The sequence below is a fragment of the Thamnophis elegans genome, chromosome 1 (assembly GCF_009769535.1).
Source record: "Thamnophis elegans isolate rThaEle1 chromosome 1, rThaEle1.pri, whole genome shotgun sequence".
In the NCBI taxonomy this organism is placed as follows: domain Eukaryota; kingdom Metazoa; phylum Chordata; class Lepidosauria; order Squamata; family Colubridae; genus Thamnophis; species Thamnophis elegans.
In genome coordinates this window covers 65,460,475-65,488,170 of record NC_045541.1, presented here as the reverse complement: position 1 = coordinate 65,488,170, position 27,696 = coordinate 65,460,475, and the positions used below count along the sequence as shown (strand labels likewise).

The following is a 27,696-nucleotide window of genomic DNA, read 5'->3' as shown; positions in this document are numbered from 1 at the left end:
GTTGTGTTCGCTACAATGGAATAACAGCCATTCTTCTGGGAAATGATGTGAAAAAGCTTTATGGATTGCATGTGCCCACACTCAGAGAATTGTAAAGAAAACATATTGATTTGTCCTTTCCTGATTCTCATCCCATTTTGCATAAATTGAGACTGGATATATAATAAAAGTTCAAAACAATTATTTCTGTAGATGGCAGAAGAAATCTCTCTCTCCCCCCCCCTCTCTACATACATACATACATACATACATAGATACATACATACATACATACATACGAATGAAGTTGAGTTGAGTTGAGTTTATTGATCTTGTATGCCGCCTACTCCCGAAGGACTCCGGGCGGCTTACAATAAACAAGGGAAGGGGATAAATAAACAAAACAACACTTTAAAATATACAACATTCACAGTTACCGTGGGGCTGGATATTTCACAAGCCCCCCGGCCTGCTGGAGCAGCCAGGACTTGGTGGCTTTGCGGAAGGCCGGGAGGGTAGTAAGGGTCCGGATCTCCATGGGGAGGTCGTTCCAAAGGGCTGGAGCTGCAACAGAGAAGGCTCTCCCCCGGGAAGTCGCCAGCCGACATTGGCTGGCAGATGGAATCTGGAGGAGACCTAACCTGTGAGATCTAATCGGTCTATGGGAGGTAATTGGCAGGAGGTGGTCTCTCAGGTATCCAGGTCCGATGCCATGTAGGGCTTTATAGGTAACGACCAGCACCTTGAAGCGGGTCCGGAGACTAATGGGTAGCCAGTGCAGCTCGCGGAGGATAGGTGTGACGTGGGTGTACCGGGGTGCACCCACAATCGCTCGCATGGCTGCGTTCTGGACTAACTGAAGTCTTCGGACACTCTTCAAGGGCAGTCCCATGTAGAGCGCGTTACAGTAAAGGAAGATATATATGTTTGCTTTGAAAATCCTGATCATGAGGAAATCCGATTTTTTTAAAAAAAGGCAGGGAAATGGGGAAAAAACACCCTGAGATGAAGACAATGGGAAGAAATCACATCTTTACTTTATACTGCTATATAAATGTATAACACATTCTACATCCCCCCCCCCCCCAAAGATAGCCTCAGTTCTAAGTTAACTTTACTATTTCATTAGTTCTGCTTGTGATTATAATTTAGATAATTATGAGGAAAAAGGAAAAAATGGTAAATTCAGAGAGTTCCCTGATTTGCTAGGTTCCTGCATACAGGAAGCTCATTAGATTGCCCCCCCCCCTTTCAAAAGCGCTCCCTTACTACCAACGGTTGCAGACGGTGCACGCTTCATAATAGAAGTCTCGCGTGTTCCAATCCCACCCATGTCACCTCGATTCACGGTCGCTACCAATCCAGATTGGAAAACGCATTGTACTCCAGAGGTGCCAAGCCCCTACACCGAGCTCGGGCACCCAATAAAATCCCGCATGCCTTGCACAAACGAAGCGGGACCTTTAAGTCCCCGCGCCCCCTTTGCGACCCCATTCTCTCCCGAATTCAATCGGGGCTCAGGAACTGAAAAAGGGCTGGCTCCACCGACCACCCATTTTCGGCCCGAGGATTGGCTGGGGAGGGAAAGGGGGCGCGGCCGGACGAATGACGGTTGGCGGAGAGGGCGGGACTACCCAGGTGACACGTCGGACGGCGGCGCCAGCGCCAGCGGCGACTCTTCCAAGGGAAGCGGGAGTGACGTTTCTGCTACTCCCGTTCAGCGAGAGGAGGCGAAGGACTGATTCTCTCTCTCTCCCCCCCCCGCAATTCTTCTCTAGGGCCGGCATGGAAAGGCTGGACCAATAGGCGCCGCTCCTTCAAGGTTCCGGAATTGGGCCGGCCCACCTCCTCCGTTACTTAGCTGCAGCCGCCCCTCCCTCTGTGCAGGACCCCTCTCGTCTCGTGGGAATGGTCCCCGGCTGCCACGATCCCCACGAGTGCTGTATTGCCGGTTAAGAGGGATCTCCCTGGTTCTCTAACCCAGGACACCCCACCTACCATCCGCCTTCCAAGTGCGCTCCTTCGGCTCTTGTTGCTGCCCTCTCCCCCCCCCCTCTTTTGTCCCTTTTAACTTGGTGGCCCCGTCCCCCCCACCACCTCTGGGTCCTGTCCGGCTTTTGCCTCCACCGGTGCCATGCGCTTCTCTTCCCTCCTGTCGCTCCTGCGTCCCGTGGGGCCTGTGGTGGTCGGGGTGTCCCTTGGTTTCACGCTTAGCCTGCTCAGTGTGACCTGGGTGGAGGAGCCCTGTGGGCCCGGCCATGGCAGCTTCCGTGAAGGGGGCCTGGAGCAGCATCAGCATCCAGGAGGGCAGGGCAACGCCGCCCGCAAACCCAACTCTCTCTCCGGGGGCTAGGTACGGAGCCCGAGCAGAGCTGGGAGCCCCGCGTCCTGCCCTACAAGCCTCTGAACCCAGGGAAGGCGACCAAAAGACCATCAGGTACCTAATGGGCAAGGGGAACTGGAGAGGTCGGGGTGGTGGAGGAAGATAGGCCTAGAACCCAAAGGGGATCGGAGTGCCTTCTCGGGGTAACTTCCACCGTTATTTATTTGGATTGGGCGTCAAGTGCCCCAACAACCTGTAGCCAACCTTTTTGTGGATCAGCAACAGGTTTAGCCCTGTAGGAGGGTCTGTTTAGTTCTTAGCCTGCAGCATCAATATTTAAGCAACAGGGTCTGCTTCATATGACAGCAGTTTTGGGAACTACATCGGAATAACCGCGAAGTACTAGTTAGAAAATGAAGGATTGAGGTCCAGTTTAGGGTCCCACTAAAACCACATTGCTTAGGGGATTAAATTTTCTGATTTTAATGCATTGGAAACCACTTTGAAGGTTTGAAGTGTGGCAGACTTAATTTTTAAAACAAATGCAGGTAGCCCTCAACTTACAACAGTTCATTTAGTGATCGTTCGAAGTTACAGTGGCACTGAAAAATGCGACTTACGGCCATTTTTCACACTTATGACCGTTGCAAGCATCCCTGTGGTTGCGTTATTTGCATTCGGATGCTTGACAGCTAACACAGATTTATGAGGGTTGCAGTGTCCTGAGGTCACGTAATCCCTTTTGTGACTTTCTGAAAAGCAAAGTCAATGGGGAAACTAGATTCACTTAACAACCATGTTACTAATTTAAGGTCTGCAGTGATTCACTTAACAACTGTGGTGAGAAAAGTAAATGAAGCAAACTCGCTTAACAAGCTTCTCATTCAGCAACAGAAACGTTGGGCTTTGTCGTGGTTGTAAGTTGAGGACTACCTGTACGTATACCTGTGCTTGCATGTATCCATTGGCTCTGTTTGGAAGTGGCTGTCCAGAATTCCAGAGTCATAAATGATATAGATATGATTTACAAACCACAGGTTACTTACTGGCTGTACTACTCCTGGACAAAATCCGTATGTCCTGATGCAACCTTAGTATGACATGAAACTGGAAATGCTGATTCTTGTCCTGCCCAAAACAGAGAATCATAGAACTGGAAGGGACCTTGAAGTCTTGTAGTCTGCCTCCTATAAGGTCTTGCCTATATAGAACATTTGTGGTTCCCAGGTCTCATGGCCCATAGTACACTGCTTTATTAGATAACATAAGTGCATTTAGAAAATAAACAGTATTGTTCTTATTTACAGTAGTATGCATGGCTTTTTTTTGCCATTCATAATACTGTAAATAAGAACAAAAGAGCAGGACCTTCAGAACAATGTACAATTTTTTAAGAAAATAGGAAAAAACTAAAATAATGAGAAAAGCAAAATGTTTGGTAAAGGTAAACTTATAACTATCAGAATTTATAAATATCCTGTCAAAAAAAACTCCCTAAAAACCTACCTGGAGGCAGTTTGGTTTATTCTAGAAGAGAGGTTTTTCTTACAACTGAGATGCTGCTAGAGAAAAAGGTTCCATTTGATAGATCTGCTGACTGGCCCCCCTTATAATGGGATATGCTATTAAGCCTCAGTGGAAAATTTTAAATTAGGCAAAAGCTAATATGAAAGGAAACCATAGACTCAATATGGTTAGAGATTTCTAAGTCAAAATTAGTAAACAGTGCAGAAAATCAAATTCTGGCCAATAGTGGATATATAACCAGATGACTAATGATCATTGATAATCTTTTCCTCTATAAATTTGACTGAGGACTTTTTATAGCTATCCAGACTGGTAGTCATCTTACATCCTGGACTAGTGAGTGTCATAGCTTAACCTCACCTCTGAAGCATTAGTATGCTTATATTATAATTTAGTTGCAGCTTCCTATACGAACCGTGACTCCTAGTTTTGAAGGGCTTAGAAGGGTTTATGCCTTGTTTTTAATGATCCCCAAGATTGGAGAAAAGTGGGGTGAGGGCAGCATGATAGTGCAGGGCTGTTATTCATATGGTTTTGTTTCTGTTTTTGCAGAGTTGTTCTGTGGTAGTGGGGCTTGAGCTTGATGGATCTCTGCACCTGATCTCCCACAGGAAAGCTTTGGGCTGCACTCTCACTGTTCACAGGAAGTCCTTCTGTGCAAATAGTTTCCTTTAGAAAGAGGTGGGCTAGAATGAGAAGGAGTACTGATGGCAGTTGCTCCCACAAACTAAGAAGTGTGGCTGTGGTTTATTCTGAGAAAGCTGGAGGAGAGGGCTGAGTCATACAACTGTTTGGACTCTTTCAAAATATTTTCAGACAGTGGTTGTTTTTTTTTTATAAGATTAATGCAAGGGCGGACAGTAGATCAGGATCTGCTGTTAGGTTTCTGGGGGATTTGCAGGAGATCAGGACAAGTTTCTGATTCCTTGTTTCCTTTAGCAACAATGAAGTCCCCCCCATCCCAGTCCTATATTATGCTGCAGAATAGTGCCAAAAGGGAAGAAGACATCCAAAGTAGTCTCATCATCCCTTTTATTGGCAAAAGGACCGAACCCTTTTAATGCTGATATCCAGAACAAATATTGAGGTGAAGGTTATCTGTTTCCTCAACCTGCTTTACAGTAGTTGGTTCATTTGTGTGGTTAGTAAAAATGAAGCAGATTTAAGCCTGAAGTCTGCCCACCTTTGGAACAATGAATATAGAAATAATATGCCAAGGTTTTAGACATTTTGAACATTCTGCAGAAGTGCTTCAGACACTATTTTTTAAGGCATGCAAGCTCCAGCCTCCCCCCTACACACACACCGCTTTAAAATCTTAAATATGTGCTGCTTTAACTATTCCATTGATTAGAACAGCCCCATCTTTTTTGCAGGTTCATGCAGAAGTTTGAACTGCTAATTTAGGTAGTCCTCAACTTGTGACTGGATGCTTAGCAATCATTCAGAGTTACAATGATTTCTCTGGGGACACCCAGTTATGAAGTTGTGATGGTAACTGCATTTTGTGTGCATGGCAACTGGCCCACGTTTACCGCAATGTGCTATAGTCACATATCCACGTTTTACAAAGTTTTTGCCTAAAACTGGCATTGACTTCCATTTTTGGCAAAAATCACCCCATAATAAACAATTTGTTCACTTAATGATCACGGTGCCTAGCGTAGCCTAGTCTAGTCTGAAGCACTTTTCCAAATCATATGAAATTATGCCAAGCTCTAATAAATATTTTATTTTTTTTCCAAGCAACTTACAGTATCTATTTATTTTAACTAGATACTATTAATACCTTGCATTTTACATATCACTTTCCTTTACTTTTAGTTCATCCATATTGCAGATAGGAAGAACTGACATTGGGAAGCAGTGGCTGGCTAAATATAGCTAGTGAATTCATAACAGAGGCAAAAGAACAATAAATGAACAAATGAAGTGCTTTATGACTTGTATTTAGGTCTTTAAATATTATACAATTTATTTAACTCAGGGATATTCTTTTGTGATAGCCCTTCTCTTGCAGGGACTCTGCATTCCTAAGTCTGTTCTTTTTTCCCATTTTAACTCTTTTTTTAAATTGATAACTTTATTACATTTTAAATGGGAAAAATAACTGACAGAAAGTAATAATTAAGATAGAAAAATGAGTAGGAGTAAAAAAAAGAACGCAATGAAAAGTGCAGAGAAAAACAAAGAGAAAAAATATTTGGAAATGGCCTTTGATTTTCCTTCATAGCAGACAAAAATACAATTTCACATTAAGCTCTTTACAACATAATTTTCATTTTTCTATTATCTACTGTTTCTAATCATCAAATCCATATGTCTGCTATCTTAAATACTTGGGGGGGGGAATATGGGATAAGAATCATTTCAACTGTCAAAAGGAATACTTTATACTGAGAAAATGCGATTCTCCTGAAGCCACTTCTGTTATATGTAGAAATGCTCTCTAGTTCCTTCCCCCTTCTACACAGCAAAGTGTGTCAAATGTTACAGCTACAGCTATAAAGCCTATGACTGCTCATACATCTATTTTGTGGCAAGAAGTAGAAAGGGAAACTAACCGTACCAACAAAATTCCTCTGGTAGACCTCCAGCCATTCCTTGTGATTGAAGAATTTACTGCTTATTGAGCAGGAACTGCTTGTTTGTTATTTCCTTAAAGAATAAACAAACAAAAACTGTTTTTATGCAGTGCTGCTCACCTCCAATTAGTACCTTGACTATGTATAGGAATAACTAATGAGGGCTTAAATGCATCTGAGGCATATTATAGATACATTTCTGACCTGTGGCTTCTGACCACAGAATTGGATAAAAACATTACAGAAACACCTTTTCTGTCCTTACAAACTATCTGGTCCTGTTTTATCATGCTTTACAGCCATCAATAGTTAATTTGTTGTGCAGTAGAAAAGTTGGAATTGTGCTGTTCCAAAGCCTTACACTGTTCTGAAGACAGTGTGAAATGACTGGACCTTCATTTGTACGTGTCTCCCCCCACCCCCACCCCAAATATATGCACTGATTTCTGGTCTTTTCCAGCAGCCTATACCATGCTGTCACATTTCTTTTTTTTTTTTTTTTTTTAATAAGATTTTATTGGTAAAACGAAAATACAACATCCATAACTTGTAAAAAACAATACAACTACATTTCGAGATATTCCCATACTATCAAATCATATAAACGTCAAAGGTTAGGTATCTTATTCCTTCCCTCCCTCTTCTCTTCCCTCATTTCTTTCTTTTCCATACCCTTTTCCTTCCCTCCCCCCCTTACTTCCTTCTCCCCTGCCTTCCCTCCTTTCTTTTCTCCTTTCCTCCTTTCCTTCCCGTCCTTTCCCTCCCTCGATCCCCCCTCCTTCTCACATACCTTCCTCCTTCCCTTCTCCTCCTCTTTCCCTTCTCCTTTCTTTTCTCTTAATCTCCCTCCTTTCCTCCCTCCTTCCTTCCTTCCTTTCAACACTCCTTCTCTCTTTCTTTCCCTCCCTCTTTCCCTCTTTACTACCCTCTCCTCTTCCCTCCCTCCTTCCTCCCCCAGTTTCTTCTCTCCTTCTTTCTTCCCACCTTCTTTCCCTTCTCTTCTTTCTCGTCCTCCTCTTTATCCTTCCCCCCTTCTTCTGCCTTTCCTATTCCTCTCCTTTCTCCTCTCCATCCTGACTTCCCTACTGTCCTCCTTCCCTCCCCTCTAACCTTTGTTACATTTACATATTTTCCTCTGCTGAGGACAACCTGGTTCTCTTTTCCTTTCCTTGCTTAAAGAGGCAAGGATTATAAATCCTCTCGCCTCATCTAAAATGAAGTTTAATCGCTAATTTCATGCAGGTAGTTATAGCGGATTTCCTATCAGCTTTTTAAGTTTTCCCAACATTGTAGTGTAACAAAATTGCTCGACGGTGGGTTCTCACCCCTAATACATTTCTCCTTTCGCTTATCTCTCAGTTGTTCTATATTGTTCATTTGAGTTATTGGTTTAATCGTATTAGGTTAGTCAGCTATCTCTTTTGTGTCTAAGTCTTCACTGACTCATCAAGCCATTTGTACAGCTTCTCCCAGACTGTATAAAAGTCTGTATCTTCTTTGTCATTAATTCGCATCGTCAATCTGTTCATTTCTGCTAGTTCTAAAATTTTATTCATCACCATAGTGTTGGTGGGGCATTTTCACTCTTCCAGCACTGTGCGTAAACAATCCTTGACGCTGTCAGAATAATGGACTAGGAGGTATTGGTTAGATTTGCATATTTTTTTGATCTATTATCCCTAATAAGAAGTTTCCGGCTTAAGACATAGTTTAATTGACAAGATTCATTCAGCCATCCTAGTATTTGCTTCCAATATGCTTTGGCTACCGGACACGTCCACCACATATGGTAGTACGTGCCCAGCACTGTTTTACATTCCAGCATATGGCCGAAACTTTTGAAGACATTTTCGCCAGTCTTGTCGGTGGAAGATGCCAGCGGTGAACATTTTATATATATTTTCTTTATAGGCCGTCGATTTTGTCAATTTAGGTTCCATTCCCAGATCTTTCCCAGTCGTCTAGGTCTATTGTGTGGCCAATGTTTTGGGCCCAGGTTACCATGATTCTTTACTCTTTCTGCTTCCGTTTTTCGAATCAGTAAGCAGTTGTATATTTTTGAAATTAATTCTCATCTGGTCCAATTAAAATTTTATCTAATTCCTGGTTCTTGTTCTGGAAGCCGGGTTGTGCTAGATCGAATTTGTGTTTGTTTTTGAATTTGAAGATATGGCCACCAATCGATGTTATTCCCTTATCAGCCAAATTTCCCTGGGGTTAGTTTGTTTTGGTCGTCCAGCAACTGTTGGTAGGTAACAATTTTATCCAAATTTATCAAATTCGGGTATATCAGGGCTTCCGTCGGAGATATCCATTTAGGTAGTTGCGTGGTAGTATCTCCTTCTAATTTCCAGCCAGTCCTTAATTAATACCCCCCTTAAATGGTGACTACTAAAATAATTGTGGATTTTATTTCCCTCGCACCATAAGTAGTTGTGCCACCCGTATTGCAGGTCGTGGCCCTCTATTGTTAAGATTCTTTTATTAGCTAACATTACCCATTCTTTTATCCACATAGTTGTTGCTGCTTGATGATATGTTTTCCATTCCGGTAAGCCCATTCCCCCTTGAGTTCTTTTATCCTGCAGGTGCATATATTTTATTCTGGCTTTTTACCATTCCATATAAAGTTTCGAATCATTTTGTCCAAATCATTATAAAAAATTTCCCCTAACTTGACCGGTGCCGTTTGAAATAGGTAGAGGATTTTTTGGCAACTGTCACATTTCTTAAAAGCTCCTTAGCTCTTTGCTTCTGCATTTGCATCTCTATATGCCTGTCAGATGATGGACCAGTATACGTGGGGAATTTGGTGGTGGTGGTGGGGATCAGAGAATATGTATACAGGTAGTTCTCAGCTTATAACCACAATTGTGTCCAATTGGGTCTGTTGTTAAGCAAGACAGTTAAGTGAATTTTGTCCCATTTTATTACGTTCCTTGCCACATTGTTAAATGAATCACTGAAGTTGTTAAGTTGGTAACATGTTTGTTAAGTGACTCTGGCTTCCCCTGGTTTGCTACAATTGTTGCTTGTGTAAAATAAGTCGCTATTGTCCCCAGCAGAGTAGCTGTGTAGCAGAAGTGGTGGTATATGCCTTGTGAATTCAGAGGGAAAAAGCCAAGCTGATAAGTAGTTGGTCACCTAGACATACTTAAGCTCTCTGTATCTGTAGCAGTAGGAGAGTTGGCATGCAGAGAAAGATCATTTTTGATGTGCCATGTTGGATTGTGCACATCTTACTTACTGGTCTTCAGTCTCTCTGCCATGCATACACAGGGGTGGGGCGCATGCGGAGGGCATGACAAAGGATAGGGGGCATATGGGTGCGCATGCACAGCGGACAGGGTGTATGCAGGGGCCGCGCAGGCATGGCATTTTTGGGGGTTCACAACGCATTCGTGCGCACGCTTTGGGCACTCAGGCGGAAAAGGTTAGCTATCACTGGCCTATTATAGTCTGGACAATCCCCATTACTTTTTGCAGGGATCCTTCCCTTTTGTGTGTAGCAGCCAGAGAAATGTTGGATGATGTTGAGGTCACTCTAGTATAGAGATTTCCACATTGTGGGTGAATAGGTGCATGAAGGAGAATACTGCAGATGGAGGAAGCTAGGAGATTTGCTAATCTCCAGTTGCATGTTCTTTTTGTTTCCTTAATAATTGCTCAGTTTATATTTCCTTTCAGTAAAGTGTCAGTTCCTCTAATTATAGAAACATCTGCTCTTCTAAGAATGTTACAGAGATGCTGTGTATTTAATAAATACTGATGATTAATTCTACCAGTTGCTAGCTTGGAAGGCCATATGACCTTCTGGGGAATTTGTCTTCATCACTATATGTTCTCTCTTTCTAATACAGTCTTCCCTTTCAGAATTGGCACTTTATTTTCTCTATCCTCAATGTGCACAATATCTTTATTCCTTATTTACTGACAGTGATGATCTGAACTTTTTTTTTCATTCCTCATCTTTGTTCCTTTTTGCCATCTGCATGAGGATATATAACAACTTAACATTTAGGGATCATGCCCTCTGCTGCGTTCAGTTTCTCTTCTGGAGGCCCCAGATTCAATTTCTATGTGCTGGGTGAGATCAGCAACAGGGGTCCAGAAAGGAGAGATTGAATGAGTTGTGCTTCCACAGGAGAGAGTAATGAACGGAAGGGGAGGCTTTGATGAGTCTACTGTGACTGAGGTTAGAGATGGGAGTGGCTGGACAGCAAGGACTTCCTGCTGCATTGAATTAGAAAACTCTGAAGCTAGTTTTAGAGAAAGGCCATCTGTTTTCCAACACTGTAGTATAATATTGAGCCAGGTAAATGCTTTCGCCCATCCTTTGCCTGATCCAGTTCCTATGTATTTTCTCTTACTATGAGGATCAGTAAAACTGTTATAGGAAATCAAATCCCCTGGAGCATGGCAAACAAGAGTTGTACATTCATGAAAGGCATCTCATCCTCCTTTCAGAATTCTTGACAGGTTGCTCTGCCTTCTGATATTTAAACAACTCACAACTAAGAAGACAAACCAGCATGATTTTTAAGTCCAAAGAATTCACAGTCAACATTTATCAGAACTAAGAGTTGTCTGCTTTCATAAAACGAGAAACGACATTATAAACAGAATTGATTGCCAATATTTTTTTCTTTGGTGCTTGAATAAATGAACTCTTAGCAAGTACTGATGAGCTCCTTAATAAATAGAGATTGCTTTAGGCATATAAGAAGCTTCTTTAATTCTGTGATGAATGGTATTAGACTAGTAAGATTAACTCTGACCTTTTGAAGGATTGAAGAAAAAGTAGGATACATATATAAGTTTTGATTATTTTAATATTGCTTGATTTGTATAACATGCTGTTTTTATGTACTTTTACATTCCCACAATATATTCTGAATGTATACAAATAATTTTCTAATTTTTCCTTTCATTTAGTGATCTTTCAAATATGGGATAGGTTTTTCCTAATCTCAAACATATTTGGGCAAAATGGACAATCCAGTGTCAAAGCCATTTCTCACCAGAGAGACTTGCCATTGCAGAAATTATGATGGCAGCACAGATTCTTTGGACACTGAATTATAATTATAACACCCTCCCCTCTTCTTTCCTCTCATGTCCTTCGTGCTGTCCTTGCTATACTCAGCTCAACTGGAGATATGATTAACTCTTTCCAGAAGATTGATTTGGTAGTTGCACCCAATATCATCTGACATGAGAAGGAAAGAGTACTGTACTGTACTAAAGCAGATTGGACCAGGATGTCTATGGCTTTTGATTTATTTCTTTGGCTGGGATTCTGGCTTACGGTTAGGTATACAGTAGTCACAATACTGTACACCAGAATCACTTGACACGGTAATCATTTACTCCCAACATTTGACAGGAGACAACTTCTGCCAAATATTGTCCTTTGAGGAAATCCCTGACTTGTCTTGCCAACAATAAACTCCTTCAGAGAGTGAAAGAAGACAAGATGATCAGCTGTCTTACTTGATATTAATCACAGAGATGACTTAGCTGAGGAAATGGAAGTAGCAGGTACACTGGAGGACAGTGACTGTAAGGTTGGAGTTCCTGATTTTAAGAGAAATAGAAAACAAATTAGTCAACACATATCTTCACAGGTGGATTATAATAAACATAGAGCAATAATAGGATTTTTGGGAGGAGACGCTAATAGGAAAAAGACCTTAAGAAAGATGGGAATTCCTAAGGACATGACATTAGAATGCAGTAATCATATGTCCTTTATTATAGAAGTAATCCATTAGATTTCTTTAATTTTATTTTCTTAATTTGTTCTTGAATTTCCCTTTGTAAAGCAAAGTTTTACAAATGTTTATATGAGCTCTTCAGATTTGCTCCTTTTTCAGGTTTGTCCTTTACTTTTCCAAGAAAATATGGTCACTGAGATTGCAAACTATTCTAGTTAAGATAAAAATGGAGGGCATTCCAAAAAACCCTGTGGGGCTGTACAAAAAGCTTAAAGAAAATGAAAAAGAGGACATATAGGAAGTAGAATGAAAATTGGTTGACAAAGGGATGAAGTTGAACTGTGTCAGAAAATGAACATCCAGAATAGAAAATGGTAAGAATAACCACAACCAAAAAGACTGGCATAGTAGTTACATTCAAAACAAAAATAAATCTGCAGGAAGAAGGCAAAATGGTACAGATACTCAAGAAGTAGTAGAAATATTTATCTCCTATTTTAATAAAATCAGAAGTAGCGTGTTCCATTTTGAAAATGTGAAAAGCAGGCTAAAGAGGCAGGACAAAGCTTCACATTGATAGAAAATTGAGGCAATACTGCTTGATTTTGAATCACTTTAAACCTTCCAGGACACTTCCAAGGTACTAAAGGAGAGATGGCCAAACCCTTTTATAATGTCCCTGAGAAAACCTTGAGATTTGATGAAGTGTCTGATGACTAGAAATATGTACCTTAACTTAAAAAAGTGGAAAAGAAAGGCCCAGAAAACTATTGATAGTTGGTCTGACATTGATAATTGGAAGGTTCTAGATCAGTTATAAAGAAATTGACCTGTAAAGATCTATTATTACTTATTATTATTATAATAACATTTCTGTATTATTATCAGGCATCAGCATGGATTGACCAAGAACAACTTTAATCTCATTTTTAAGATTAATCTCATTTGTGATTGGTAACTTTTCTTAACTGAATGTGGGTATATTGTGGACATAATCCCAACCAAGAGAGATCTAATTTTCAACAGCAGACATAATTGTGCCACTCTGTTCTGTATTAGTTAGACCTATCTTGAACACTGTGTTAGTTCTGTACTATGCGCTTTAAAAAAGGAATTGGGCAAAGAGATAGGGACTGGAAATTAAAACCTGTGAAAATAGATTAAAGGTACTGGATATGTTTAGCCTTGAGAAAACATCAAATACCCGAATAACAGGAAGATCAGAAATTGTTCTCCTCTTATTCCAGAATCTAGACCATAGAATAGCAGATCTAAATTACAGGAAGACAGATTCCAATCGAATGTTTTAAAATATCCTGCCTTATCGTAAGTGCAGTTTACCAATTACCTTGATCACTAATAGGCTTCTTTTTACTTAATATGTTTTAATAGAAGCTACATAACCATCTTTCTGGGATGCTCCGTTTTGGATTACTACACTGGTGTGTGTGTGTGCGTGTGTGTGTGTGTGTGTGTGACATTTGATGGGCTAAATGGTTGCTTCCAACTTTATCATTCCAAACTACGTGGCACTTTACAAAGTCATTTTTTTGTGTGATATTACTGTGGCATTGCTGTTATGCTGGATAGTTCATCTTGGATGAAACCTGCTTCCAAAACCTGAAAATGGATTCACGTTTCCTTAGTGGAAAGAATTATATGGAAAAGTGAACCTCATGGAAAAGTGAGAGTTTTTTTTAGATGAGAAATGAGTAAAGAACTTTGAGGGCAATAAAATTGCTCTCTGGTAGTTCTGAGGTTTGCCTAGCTCCTTTTTCGTCTCTGGGCTCTCATTGCTAGAATTATAATTGGATCCGGTGGCCAAAATCTGCTTGTTCCAGATTGTGTATGCGATTCACAGTTGTTTGCATAAATCAATAGGCTCCAAGCCTGTTTACTCTTGGCTATTTGTGTCCTTTTCCAAAGAGCAGGGTTAAAGAGTTCTTTTACTAACTTGATTTGACCCTCCGGGATATTATTAGTCCTTCCCAAACAGTGGGACCCCCTAATGCCCTCCAGACTCTGACCTGTTACGGCCATCACCTTGTTCGTGGGTTTTCCAAAGAGGCCCCTCTGATAGCATCTTATTTGAAAACAGATACTTTGCAACACATTAAAAGTTGAAAAGGTTTTCCCCCCCTTCTTTACCCAGCACTCAATAGTTAGCTGGTTGGAAGCATCTACTGTATTTAATTGGAGGGAGCCCAATGTTTTAACGCATCACAACATTCTGAAACATTGCTACAAACACAGTGATGTTTAGCATTTTTGTAAGCATAGTACTGTGCTCGTTGAATCATGTAGGATTGTAGCTTTTGCTAAACTGCAACAGATTGATGTGATGTAATGTGTGTATCCTTTAAATCAGTGTTGACTCCTGGCTGGACCACTCCCTATAGTTTTCTTGGCAGCATTTTTGTAAGTAGTTTGCCACTGCCCTCTTCCTAGGGATGGGAGAGACTAACTGGCTCAAGTAATCCAGCTGGCTTTGTGTCTAAGATGGGACCAGAACTTTCCTGGTTCCTAACCTGGTGTCTTTAACCTGGCTCTCTACTTATGGAATATACAGCATTATTACTGATGAAGCAACAATAATGTACATGGTATTTTACAGAGTAGGATAGCCAAAAGTTGAAGCCCTCCTCCACATCTGGAAGTGGAGCTTCCAGATCAGAAATGTGATGATGGAAGAGAAAGAAGATATGACGCAGCAGATAACAGGGTATCTGTGAACCTGTATGTAGTACTAGTATATGCAATAACAAGAGCAGTATGTCTAAATGACCATTGCTTATTGGGAAGGAGCAAGGTGTGGCTGATTACTGGTGAAGTGAATAGGAGCAGGTCACACAATATCAGTTCACTGTAAATTGCATTTACTTATATAAAAGTTAATGCGTATATGGTTGCAGTGCATGGAAACTGCTTTTTTATAGTTTAGGCATAGGGGTTATACTTTTTATATAAATACAGAAGTCTCATGAGTTTTTCCCACCCAGATATCATCTCTTGTTACCTTCCTTGGTTGGTGAAGATCAACATGATTTTCCTCGACCATATGGAGCCTGTATTTTCACAGGCATTCTATATGCTACAACTACAGCACCAAAATAAGAGCAGATCTTACCTTAGGCAGATTCTTCTGTGCATGAGCAAGCAGGGGTGAAAATAGTGAATCTTATGAAAAAACTGAGTTTGAGGTCTCCAAATATGTCCATTGTCAGTGGCCTAACTTCCACTAGGTGGTGCCTATTCTTCAAATATCCTGAAGGTGATATTAGTAAAATAAGCAAAACATTTTGTCCTTTAAGCATCCCAACCTCCAAATGTGATTCTGATCTTGCTGGTAAGATAGGAACAGGCTATTTGGCATTGGATCTCTACTTATATCATTGGAACAACAATGTTAGGGGAATTTGGGACATTTCTATAATGAAACTGTTTGCACATCTTTTAGAGATGGGCCAATTGCTATGAATTGCAGGGCTGAGATGCCCTTTCCTCGATTGGAAAGGTGTGATTGTGGGAGGAGAGGAGCCTTAACTGTCTTGTTTTCTTTTCTTTTTCATTTCTTCTGCATTCCCTCCCTACTCCTGAAGGACCCGATATATCAGCACAGAGCTGGGTATGCGGCAGCGTCTCTTTGTGGGTGTGCTGACCTCAAAGAACACATTGAACTCGCTGCCGTGCAGTGAATCGTACCCTCGGCCACCGGCTGGAGCGCCTGATCTACTTCACAGGCACCCGGGGCGCAAGGTGCCCCATGGCATGACGGTGGTGACGCATGGAGATGAGAGGCCCCATATGGAACATGTACCAGACTGTCAAATACGTGATAGACCATTACCTGTCTGACTTTGATTGGTGTTCCTGGTGCAGGATGATACCTACGTCGAAGCCCATCGGGTGAACCACTTGGCCTCTCACCTCAGCATCGACACTCTGCTCTACATGGGCCGACCCGAGGAGTTCATTGGTGGCGACACTCAGGGACACTATTGCTACGGGGGCTTTGGTTACCTGCTTTCCCGAGCTTTGCTCCTGCGTTTGCAGCCTCACTTGGAAAGTTGCCGGAACGATATCGTGAGCGCACGCCCTGATGAGTGGCTGGGCCGCTGTATCATCGACTACACGGGAGTAGACTGCGTGGCGGAGCAGGAGGTGAGGCTTTCTTCCCTCTGAGGTGGCCATGCCTCATTTCCTCCTCCTGTGGGGAGAGCTTGGCCTGTACAAGTCACTGTTTTTGAGAAAAAGGAAAAGAAGGGAAACCATTTGCTTTTAATCCCACGAGGCTTCAAAGAGGAGAATCCTGATATACAGTTATCAGATATTTCCTATTCAAGTTATCTTAAAATCTCATTGGGCTTTCAGAATCAAAGAGAAAAATGGGTTGGAAAAATGGGATTTTTTAAAAAAACATCTATGAATCATTTTGAGACTAGAGATGCTTTTGATGGTGGAACATGTTTCTTGTTGGGACTTTTTCCACTGAGGGAATGTTATTTAGTTGTTGTTTTTGTAGCTCTAACTACTATTTTAGTTCAGGCAAAACTTTTCTCTCTGGGTGAAAGGGATCCAATAGTCTGATGCTGCCTCTCATTGTAAGGAGCCCTTGAGACTTAAAGTAATTAGTACTCTTTCCATGTTCCCAGTGAGAGCTATTTTTTTTTTTAAAGGTACATTTTTAAAACTGTTCAGTTCCATCTCAGCCCCAGACTAAGGAATCCAGTCCAAGAGCAGGATGACTTGAACCAGGGTGAATAAGCAAAATGTTTTTATTCAAAGAAGTTCAAAGATCAGGAATGATTTGAGAGAACAGCATGTTACAAAATACGTTCTTGGTCCTATCTGCCCTCCAACTAAAAGCTGAGCTTCTTCAGCAGTCTTTCATTTTGCTAGCAAAACAGAGAGAGGTGCTAGTTAGCCTCTGGGTATATTTGCTGGAAAGGCTGAATTTCCAGACTGATGTGCTTCTTTCCTCTCCTCTGCCAGGGCTTACGTTACCATTACTTTGAGCTTGGGAAGAACACAGACCCCGAGAAGGAAAGTGATCCGCAATTCAATGCTGCATTCACTGTTCATCCAGTGCTGGACCCTCTCCAGATGTATCGGCTGCACAGACATTTTGCTCGTGTAGAGCTGGAGCACACCTATCAAGAGATCCAGCAGCTACAGGTAAGGGGGCAGACTTTGAGATTCTAGGACTTTGAGCAGCTGATCCGAGGATCCCTTGATTCCATTGACACATGCCTGTTTTCATTCTGCTGCCACCTTAATTTATCAGAAAATCAGTCATGTTGAGCAGTGCCCTAAGAGAACATTCTTCTTTAACCCGGTGGACTTCAGCTTCTGGAAGTCTTCACCTAGTGTGCCGTTTTGTGGAATTCTGGGAATTGGAATTCAACACCCTTGGGGAGAATTATAATCAAAGCTACTTCCCCTCTCACATCTGTTAAGATAGAAGTAGACCAACTGGCCCTTGGTCAGATCTCAGGTTCGCTTGGTTCCTTCTTTTAATAAGAAGGAAGAACAGAAGATGTTGGGCTATTGAAACAAGACGAGAGAAAATTTGTGCCATCCATTCTGGCTCTTGTTCTGGCTTCGATAAATGTTGGCTATTCTGCCCTCTTTTCCCCAGCTACTGAAAATGTATCTTCTCTAATGTGGGCAGTATCAATCTGCTTTATTTTTTTGAACCCAATAGCATGTTGGAAATAAATTATTTATAGGGCTATCCACTTATCTGTTGTCCAGTAGCCAACAAGGTAATCCTTGGTTAATTACAATAATTGGGATCTCTTAGTAGCCACAATTCTGGCACTCCCAGTTGCCATTGTTAAGCAAATACCCGCAGGTCATTAAGTGGGGGCATCACGTGGGTTTCTGTTTGCAACCGCCTGCTGGCTTCCCACTGATTTTGCTTGTCAGAACTGACAAAATTGCAAATGGTGATCATGTGAGGACTCTGAGGACCTGTTATAAGTATCTCATACAGTCTTCAGTACCACCGCCCATTTCAATGGTCACTGTATAGTGGTTGTTAAGCAAGGACCCTCTGTAATTCTTCAAAACTGAACAAAAAGGACCAAATGTAGCATATTAAAGAAATACTGAGTTTGAAAACGATCTGGATCAGGCTGGGGAGAAAGGAGATGCAGAAAAAGTCCTTCCATGGATCCTTGTGGGAGAGGCAGTTGGGCGGCTGCTCAAAATGTTGCTTTCTCTTTCCGGTCTGAACCCATTTTCTCCTGTCTCTGTATCTAGAGTGAAGCTGCTATGAAGGGGCTGGAAAGAATTCCAGAAGCCACATTCTACAGGCTTGTTCTTTGCAAACAAAGGATATTGACATCTATATTTTCTTGTCTGCTTCTTAGCCTTCCTTATCCCCTGCAAACTTCTCAACTCATTAAGCAGTACAGTTAAAGAGATTATTTTAGTCTTGAGTGGCACATCGGTAAATTGATCTCTATGTTCACCAGAGCTCTGAATTCTGAATGGTTGCTTTTCTCCTGAAAATCGGCTATATAGGAGAAAGGGTCAGATTTTGAAGGAAAATATAGGGTTTATTTACATGCTTATGGGCTTCATCTTTCTCCTGACCACCATTCCTGCAAAAGCCTTTTCTTCTATTCAAATTACATTTGATATGCTAATGAAATAACAGAGATGGAAAGGACCTTGAAGGTCTTTAATCCAGCAGTCCACAATCTTTCTGGCTTGGCAATGGATGGTTCCATGTGGACGGTGGGCGTTTGCGCTTGTGCCCATTGCTCACACAAATGGAGCTGCATGTGTGCTCACCAACCACTTGCACAACCTGGTTCCCAATGGTCTTGGGTTTGGAGACCCCTGTTCTAGTCCAACCCTCTGTTCAAGCAGGTGACCCAATATAATTTCAGACAAATGGTAGTCCAATCTCTTCTCGAAAACTTCTAGTCATGGAGTGCTCACAGTTTCTGGAAGCAAGTCATTCCGCTGATTAATTGTTCTAATTGTCAGGAAATGTCTCCTTAGTTCTACCTTGATTTCTCTTCTTGATTGGGTTCCATCCATTGCTTCTTGTCCTGCCCTCAAGGGTTTTTGGCGGCCTCTCTTTGTGGCAGCCTTTCAAATATCGGCACACTGCTATCATGTCACTTCTAGTCCTTCTTTTCATTAAACTTGACATACCCAATTCCTGCCACCATTCTTCATATATTTTAGCCTCCAGTCCCCTAATCATCAGTTGCTCTTTTCTGAACTTTTTCTAGAGTCTCAACATCTTTGGAGAAAAAAGTTATTATTCTTGATTTGCAGGGATAAATGAGTAGGCAGAAGAAGGATTAACCTTCTCCCCCCTCTGCCCCCACTAAGCAGACGTATAGTGAATCAACAACTGTGATTCTCTGATGGACCAACAACATGCAGGTTTTCAGTTGATATTGGCTTCTGAAAGTTTAGATCGGGGGTATCAAACTCACGGCCAGTGGCTGGATGCATCATGTGCTGGCCATAGCCTACCCCCAGTTTTAGCAAAGGGGGGGAAGTTGCAATTCATCATGTGACGACAAGGTGACGCCATGAGTTTGATACCCCTGGTTTAGATATATTTGCTGACATTTCACTAGGGGACATATTAGTTCTTTTAAAAATGGTCAAATTAAAAGTGTCTTACCTAAATAAAAATAAGAATTCCCCCCATAATTATTTGACCCATTGAATCTTACTGTGTGCGTTCTTGTAGCAGTTTCCTTATTAGAAATTTGGCAAAGGAAAAATGTAGAAGTTAGCTTGCTTCAGGAAAACTGCCAGATGAGTCCAGACAGGAGTCTGTTGTTGCTAATTTCACTGCTGAGCCTAGCGCTGGCTCCTAAAATTAATCTTGACTCATAGTCTGCAACTGTGAATTCTAGAAGCAAAGAAGTTTTTGGCGTGACTGATGCCTCCATAGCTCTGCTATTAATCTTTAGTTTATGTAAAACCAGCAAACACAGGCTTGTAAATATGGAATCAAGACATTGTCAGTTGTAATACATCATGTTTCATTTAATAGTATTATACTAATATTTTTCGCTATTACAGGTTTCTTTCATTCTTTCTATTGCTGTGAATTAATATAGGAGTCTACTGCCCTGGGTTCTAATAGATATTTAAGTGATTTATTTCTATCACGTCTCCACTATATTTATAAACCGTTCATATAACTCATGTGCAGTCTTTCAAGCAATAAAAATGAAAATACATTTAAAGTAACTGGACAAAAATAGAGAAAGAGGAAGAAAGAAAGAAAGCCTATCCTTTTAGGGAGACTGTTTTCAGCCGGAATAGAAAGAGAACCTGCTGCTTGGATGAATTAAGTCTTTGAAAACCTCCTGGAAGGAAGCATGGCTGGTATTCAGTTGTCACCAAGATAAGGTGTAATCGTTGACCATTGGCTGCTATCTGAGTAGATAAACTACAGGGGTGACTATTTTACTCTAAATAATGAAAAGGTCTGAGGCTAAATCCTAGGAGAAACTGTTGAGGAAGCCAGGCATGTCTAACCTATTGAAGAGAAGGATTAGGGGGACATGATAACTATCTTCCAGTACTTGAGGAGCTGTCACAAAGAAGAGAGCATTGAGTTATTCTTATTCTACAGGCACCAGAGGGCAGGACAACAAGTAATGGATAGAAGCTTGTCAAAGAGATCCAACCAAGGAGAAATTTTCTGACAGTGAGACCAATTAATCAGTGGAATAGTTTTCTTCCTGGGGTTGTGGATGGTTCATCACTCGAGGTTTTCAAGAATAGACTGGACAACCATTTGACTGGGATGGTACAAGGCTCCTAGAGGTGGATTAGAAGACTCCTGACGTCCCTTCTAGACCTCTGATTCTGTAATTTATTGTGTCTGCTCCTAACTAAGCGAATCTGCCAAATTTAATGATTCGAATGTATTAATTGGGCAAACAAAAATTCAAACGCTATGATATTTTCGCATGAATTTTGAAAAATAGCTTACAAAGGGTAATAAATGCCATTGTAAACTCCCTCTGGGAAATGTTGTGCTAATCTCACTCCTGACTTGTTGCAGAGTAAGATGCAATTTATGGGTCATTCTCCTCCTGTTTTAGATTTGGGACTCTTTCTAAACAGTTAGCAAGTAGAAGAGGAGGGAAGGTTGCCGCATTAAAGGATCTTGAAGTTCTGTCGCTAATGCTGCATCCAGTCTGTTCAGGGAGTTTTTAATGTCTAGACCAACCATTTGACAGAAATGTACACCCAGAGGATCGTATAATAATAGAAGCAAGTACGTCGTGCAAGCTTTGATGGCAGAGCTGAGCCTCGGGCCAGATTAAATTGGAATTATTTTTGAGGAATCACTAATTTGACACGTGCATGCCATCATAATAAGCATTCAGTAGCTAATGTGGCATAAATTAAATGCAATATACCATTAAAAAAACAGACAGTGGAATTTTAGTGCCGTGGAATTGAAGACCTATAAAAGGAGGCTTGGCTTTAAGGCTTAGTGTCTCAAAAATCAAAGCCTCCAATGTTGTTCGCACTGCAGGAGTTGGCGGAAGGCTTCTGCAGACTTCGATGGATGTTTCCTAATGAAGGTGCTACTTAGAAAATGGGTTGTTTGGGCCTTGTGGAGGTTAAATGATTCCTAATTCGTGCTCAGTACCGTGTTTTTTCGGCGTATAAGATGCACCTGGGTGTGGCTTATACACTGAATACAGCATTTTGAAGCCCTGCCCCTTCACAAAAATGGTCATGCATTGCCTTTAGGAGGCTTCCAGAGCTCTCCTGGGGGCTGGAGAAGGCAGAAATGAGTGAAAAACGGGCTGTTTTTTGCTCAGTGTTGCCCCCCCCCCCCCGCCACTGCCAGAAGCACTCTACAAGCCTCCTAAAGGCTATTCATGCCCTTTTTTGTGTGTGTGTGTGGGGGGGGGGAATGGGCCCGTTTTTGCAAAAAAACAGGCCGGTTTGGGGAGGTCTGCAGAGTGCAAACATTTTTAAAAATTTGCGTCTTCAAAATCTTGGTGCAGCTTATAATCCGGTGTGTCTTCTCCGAAAAATGCAGTAGTTTCTTTTCCTGCCCAGTTGATTACAAAAATCAAATGTAGACATTTGTCCTCAAGATATCAAAAGTAGACACTTAACTATTTGATCATTGCTCTTGGCTGAATGTATCATGTGCCTTTCCCTTCCATATGCTGAGTAGTCTATGCTGCAAAAGCAGACGGATGGGCCACTGCCAGGAAAATAATAGCTCACGGAAGCAGAATTAAGCAAAGCAAAGATTGAGGCACAGAGAATGAGAAGAAAGTGGCCCATTCTCACATTTTGTCATCGGGCATTTAAACAACACATGTTGATTCAAGAAGCAGATATCCATACAGACCAGCATGGCTGGAATTAAACTTTGAGGTTATTTGTACACATTGAATAAATTAAGAATGAAATTACAGCCGGCAGACACATAATCTGGACCACATTTTCAGTCAAACAGCAAATAATAATTGTGCCCTGCCCAATAATTGCTCAGTCAAGGCAATTCCAAAAGGAATAGAAGTTCTAGTGTAAACAGAATAGAGTTATAAAAAAGTGATTTGGTTTAAGATTCTTTATTCTAAATGGCTTTTTTTAGCCCCTGGGAGAGGGAAAGAGAGATGCTATCCCCAGAATTGAGCACTGATTGTGGGCATGCTGCCACCAGGTGGCAGAACAGCATAAGGTTGCAACCCTGTTTTCTGATCCTCCTTTCCTGCTATTAAGTAGAAAAATTCAGCGGCCAGGGTAGGGAGGGAATTGTAGGAAGTGGCTTTCAATCTGGTAAATCTGGACTGGTCGGTGTGTAGATGTGGGGAAGACTTCACCTGTCAGCCTTTTCTTCCCCTCCTCTAGCAACAAGTTTGGGGCAGGGCTTAGCACCCAAATCAGTTAGGAGTGAGGTCTGTCACTGCCCATTGGAATCAGCATGGTTATATCCAAGTCTTAAGTCTTAGGGCCGTTCGGGTACCTTCAGCCGAGAAAAATGTTTCTGAACTTAACTTAATTTTCCTACCTTGTTTTTTGCAGCTGGAGATCCAGAATGCCAGCAGCCTTTCTGCAGATGGGGAGCTGAGTAGCACGTGGCCTATCGGCATTCCTCCACCTTTCCAGCCAAAGACCCGTTTTGAGGTGCTTCACTGGGATTATTTCACTGAAGAGGCGGCTTTTTCCTGTGTGGATGGGGCCCCCAAGTGTGAGCTCCAGGGGTCAGACGCAGCAGACGTAGCTGACGTGGTTGCTGCGGCCGTGGAAGAGCTGAACCGCCGATACCAGCCGGTGCTACATGTGCGCAAGCAGCAACTCCTGAATGGCTACCGTCGTTTTGATCCTACCCGGGCATGGAATACACCTTGGATCTGCAGTTGGAGGTCGTGACCCAGAAGGGGCACAGCCGTTCCTTGGTCAAACGGGTGCACCTCCTGCGCCCTCTTAGTGAGGTGGAGATTATCCCCATGCCCTACGTAACAGAAGCCAGCCGTGTCAATGTCATCTTGCCCCTGACTGCCTCAGAAAAAGACTACGCCACCCATTTCCTTGACGTCTACGCTGCAGCAGCCTTTGAAAACTCCGAAAATGCCGTGTTGACCTTCCTCTTCATATATGATCCTTTTGAAGCCCAGAAGGTGGCTCAGAATGATGTTTTTGGGGGCGTGAAAGCACACATTACAGAGTACGAGCGGCGCCACCCTCAAGTGAAGATTCCTTGGATTAGTGTAAAGACGGACGTGCCCTCCCAGATTAAGGTGATGGACATCATCTCAAAGAAGCATCCGGTAGACACACTCTTCTTTGTGGCCGGAGTGAGCACTGAAGTCACCACTGAGTTCCTCAACCGGTGCCGCATGAACACCATCAACAGCTGGCAGGTCTTCTTCCCCATCCATTTCCAGGGCTACAACCCCACAATTGCTTTCCACAACCAACCTCCCCCACTTTCTGGCTTAGACCTTGTGCGCGACGCTGGCCATTTTGATCGCGAGGTTTTCAACGAGGCTTGCTTCTATAACGCTGACTATATGGCGGCACGCACCCGGATGGCAGCCGACGCCCAGGACAATGAGGACCTCCTGGAGACCATGGACATCTATGACCTTTTCGTCAAATATTCCAATCTGCACGTCTTCCGTGCGGTTGAGCCTGCCCTCCTGCAGCCCTTCAGGCCCCAGATCTGCAATCCCCGCTGAGCGAGGAGCAGTATCATCGTTGTGTGCAGAGCAGCTTGGAGGGCCTGGGCTCCCGGTCCCAACTGGCCATGGTGCTCTTCGAGCAGGAGCAGGGCAACAGCACATGAGACCAAGCTCTCCCCTGCCTCTCTCAGCCCATCCGCTTCCCTTCGTTCACTTCCTGACATGGCAGAGGAGAGCTGACAATGACTGCTTAGGCTCTGAACCTCGGGTGTCCTGGCTGGCTTTACAGATGGCACTGGGGATGGTGGAGAGAATGGAAATGGGTGGTGTCCAATCCCACTCCAGGGCTGTCTTGCTCTGTTTGTTGAGGAGACCTCTCTCCCAGGCGACAAGGGTCGGCAGGCAGGATGGCTCGGGGCCCAGTTCCTGCCTGGTGGCTGCCAAGACAGCTAGGAGGGTTTTAAGAAACATCAGCAAAGATGGAGTTGTGTTGGTGTGGAGGAGGCTGTGGGTATCTGGTTTGTGGGACCACTGGGGACGTAGTGCTAGCCAGCCCCTCCGGATTGCTCGGTTTGGGGAGCGACTGGATCAGTCTTCTGGACTTTGGTTTGCAGCTGCTCATTAAGAGGGTGGGAGGGCTGAGGGATCCCTGTCGTATTCTACTTGTCCCGTGACACTCTTCATGGAAACCACGACTCGGGCTGATTTAGCCGCTGCTTAGGATCAAAGGGGAAAGGGAACAATCACGGCTCTTGCAAGGAGAGCTCAACTGCCCCTTAGGTCAGGCTGGTTCTGGCTCTGAGGGGTCAAGCCCCATTTCTGCCCTGGCCTGCTGCCATTTGTTTTCTGCAGGTGGCTGTCTCGCAGCCTGATGCCCTTGCCCAGAACTCGTAGGGGCATGCGTTGGCCAGCCTGGCATTGGATCAGGGAGCTGGCAAGCCCAGAATGGAGGAAGAGATGGAGTTTGGCTCTCCAGTGGGATTATATTTAACGTGACTTCAGCGATTTTAAAAAAAAAACCCTTACATTTTAATAAACTGGAGTGAAAAGCAGGGTGCGTCTTGATAATTTTCTGTGATGGCTCTGTGTATATGGCAGAGAGAGAGAGAGAGAGATCGTGGAGCAGATGGGGACTATTTATACAATGGAACTTCTGGGAAATCAGCATGTGCTCCCTAAAACTGAAGAAGAGCAGCTGGATCTTTTAAATGAAAAAGCCCGAAAAGAACAGCTGTGGAATTAGCATCTTAGGTTTTACTGTATGTCTAAAAGTACGGAAAAAAACAGATAAAACTAACTGCTGCCTATAAATCCCAGTCACCCTTTGGCTACGCTGCTCCCATTTTATAGAACATTCTCCAAGTCTATTATTTCTTGTTGGAGAATAGTTATCGATAAAGAGTCTTCGTAGTCAATGGGAAAACTAAAAATGGATTTGGAAGCTCAGCTGAAACGGGAAGGCAAGTCCGCAAAAGAACCTGTGAGTGGAAAAGGAAGGTCATAGCAGGAATATGAAGGGACTGGGTAAAGGACAGATGAAGACACTGGAGCTGAAGGAAGAAGAATACTCTACTCACAAGGAAAGTGTAGGACAGGGGTCCCCAACTCCTGGGCTGCGGCCAACTACCAGGCTCTGGCCTATTCGGAATTGGGCTGTGTGAGTGACTGGCTGGAGTGTGTGTGCACCCTCAACTTGTGCGAGTGTCAGGCTGGTGGGCATTCATGCACATGTGCACTGGCCTGCCACTCATACAAGTTGAGCTATGTTCATGCGTGCCAGCCTGCCACTCGTGCACGCGCACTGGCCCTCCATTCGCATGGCTCAGCTCCCGCCACCCCACTCCAGCCAGGCGGGCAAGCTGCAAAGATTGGGGACTGCTGCTGTAGTGTAGGGGATTTCCAGGTCCCACCTTCAGACGTGCTGCAGTGGAACATCTGGGAATCTCAGGAGGCATTCGAAGCATCCCTGTGTTGTCCAACACGAAAGCGTAAATGTCAGTTTAGAAGCGCCACTCCTGTAAGCTTCCCTCCTCATACACCTTTCATGGAAATGCATGGCACTTTCTTTGGATTTGGGGAACACGTGCACAATAATGAAGTTCAATAAAGGAGATTGCATTTTTCATAGCCTCTTTTGGATGCTGCTGTGGCTTTCCTGCTGGTAAATGTCTTGTTCCAAGTTTCTTAACACAGTGTTTTAAAGCTATACATAATCTAGGTTAATTGTTGAGAGTTTGCATCCATATATAGGGGGAATTAAACAAGGTCATTGATTAGGGTGCAGAATATTTTAAGCTTGAGGCTAGAGATGGAACGAAATCGGTACTATTCAATGCTGTAGTGTAGAAGTCAAAAAATTAAATTTTTCTTGGAACAATTTTGCGTGCTGGAAGGAAAGCTACAGCTCCCCCATATGACCACAGATGCTCTGAGAACCTGCAGAGAAGAATCTGCATTGCCAGCAAGAACAAGTTGTGTAGTATATATGAGAATAAAGTCTCCTTTTTTACTTGGCTTGACTCTTGGTGTCTTTACAGAGACACCCAGTCATTTTACGCCAATAGTAATGAAATGATTTGCCACTGTCTTCTCCCAGGATGACTTTTAAAGAAAAATACCAATCTAGCTTATAGTTTTGATATTTTCTGGTTGTCTCTTTTGCATATACCAATCAAGTCAAATCCTGGTTCTCTTTCTGGGATTGACCATGGCTGACCAGTTTAATGAAGCCAAAGTGACCTCTAGTTTTCAATTGTTGCTTTCAAGTGGAATGTATCTCTGTGTATCTTGCATCAAATTCAGAAACGAGGGGGAGGCCAGAGTTGATGTAAAAGTCATTGGGACACAATTTGAACGTTTTTCATTTATAGGCAGATTGGTTAATAAATGAATACTCTATTTGTTTAACAATCTTGACAATATTTTGGGGAGCTCATTATAAACATTTCTTTCACATTTACTGTTCAATGTTGTTAATATAGGGAAATGAAAGGGCATCCCTTCACCCAAATAAAGAGAGGGATTTAAAATGCTTCTGTTTTGTTTGGCTTCATTTCCAATATTCATCTTAAATACGTAGATTGATGAAGACCTGGCTGGTTCTTTTAGGAGTCCTTGAGTGGATCTGTAAGGAAGTTCTAAGGAAAAGCAACATCTCCCAAGTATTAAATTGGAGTTTTCCAAGGAATATTGTGGTTGAAGGCAAGACTAGGAAGGAGAAAAAGAGAAAGATTTTTCTGCAAGACAACTGTAGCAAGTCACTTCTGTATCATTTCTCGGAAACTATATGGCTGTATCTAGGATGTCAAGCTCAACTTGAAGATTATTTTTACCTTTTTTTAGGAGCAGGATGGTATGCTAATTGAATATTGGAACATATTTTGATTACCCCAAATAATCCCTTAAGTACTCTCTTA

At 42.6% G+C, this 27,696-nt stretch overlaps 1 protein-coding gene across 1 annotated transcript; it reads left to right on the top strand.

The window, feature by feature from the left end:
- The first annotated feature begins 2,154 nt into the window (after nucleotides 1-2,154).
- On the top strand, nucleotides 2,155-26,626 carry CHPF (chondroitin polymerizing factor). Its single transcript, XM_032218510.1, is given in 8 exon segments — nucleotides 2,155-2,416; nucleotides 15,731-15,929; nucleotides 15,931-15,994; nucleotides 15,997-16,292; nucleotides 17,124-17,306; nucleotides 23,181-23,484; nucleotides 23,487-24,332; nucleotides 24,335-26,626. Coding segments are annotated over 8 exon segments (2,181 nt in total). The 5' UTR covers nucleotides 2,155-2,237; the 3' UTR covers nucleotides 24,445-26,626.
- Nucleotides 26,627-27,696: the final 1,070 nt, after the last annotated feature.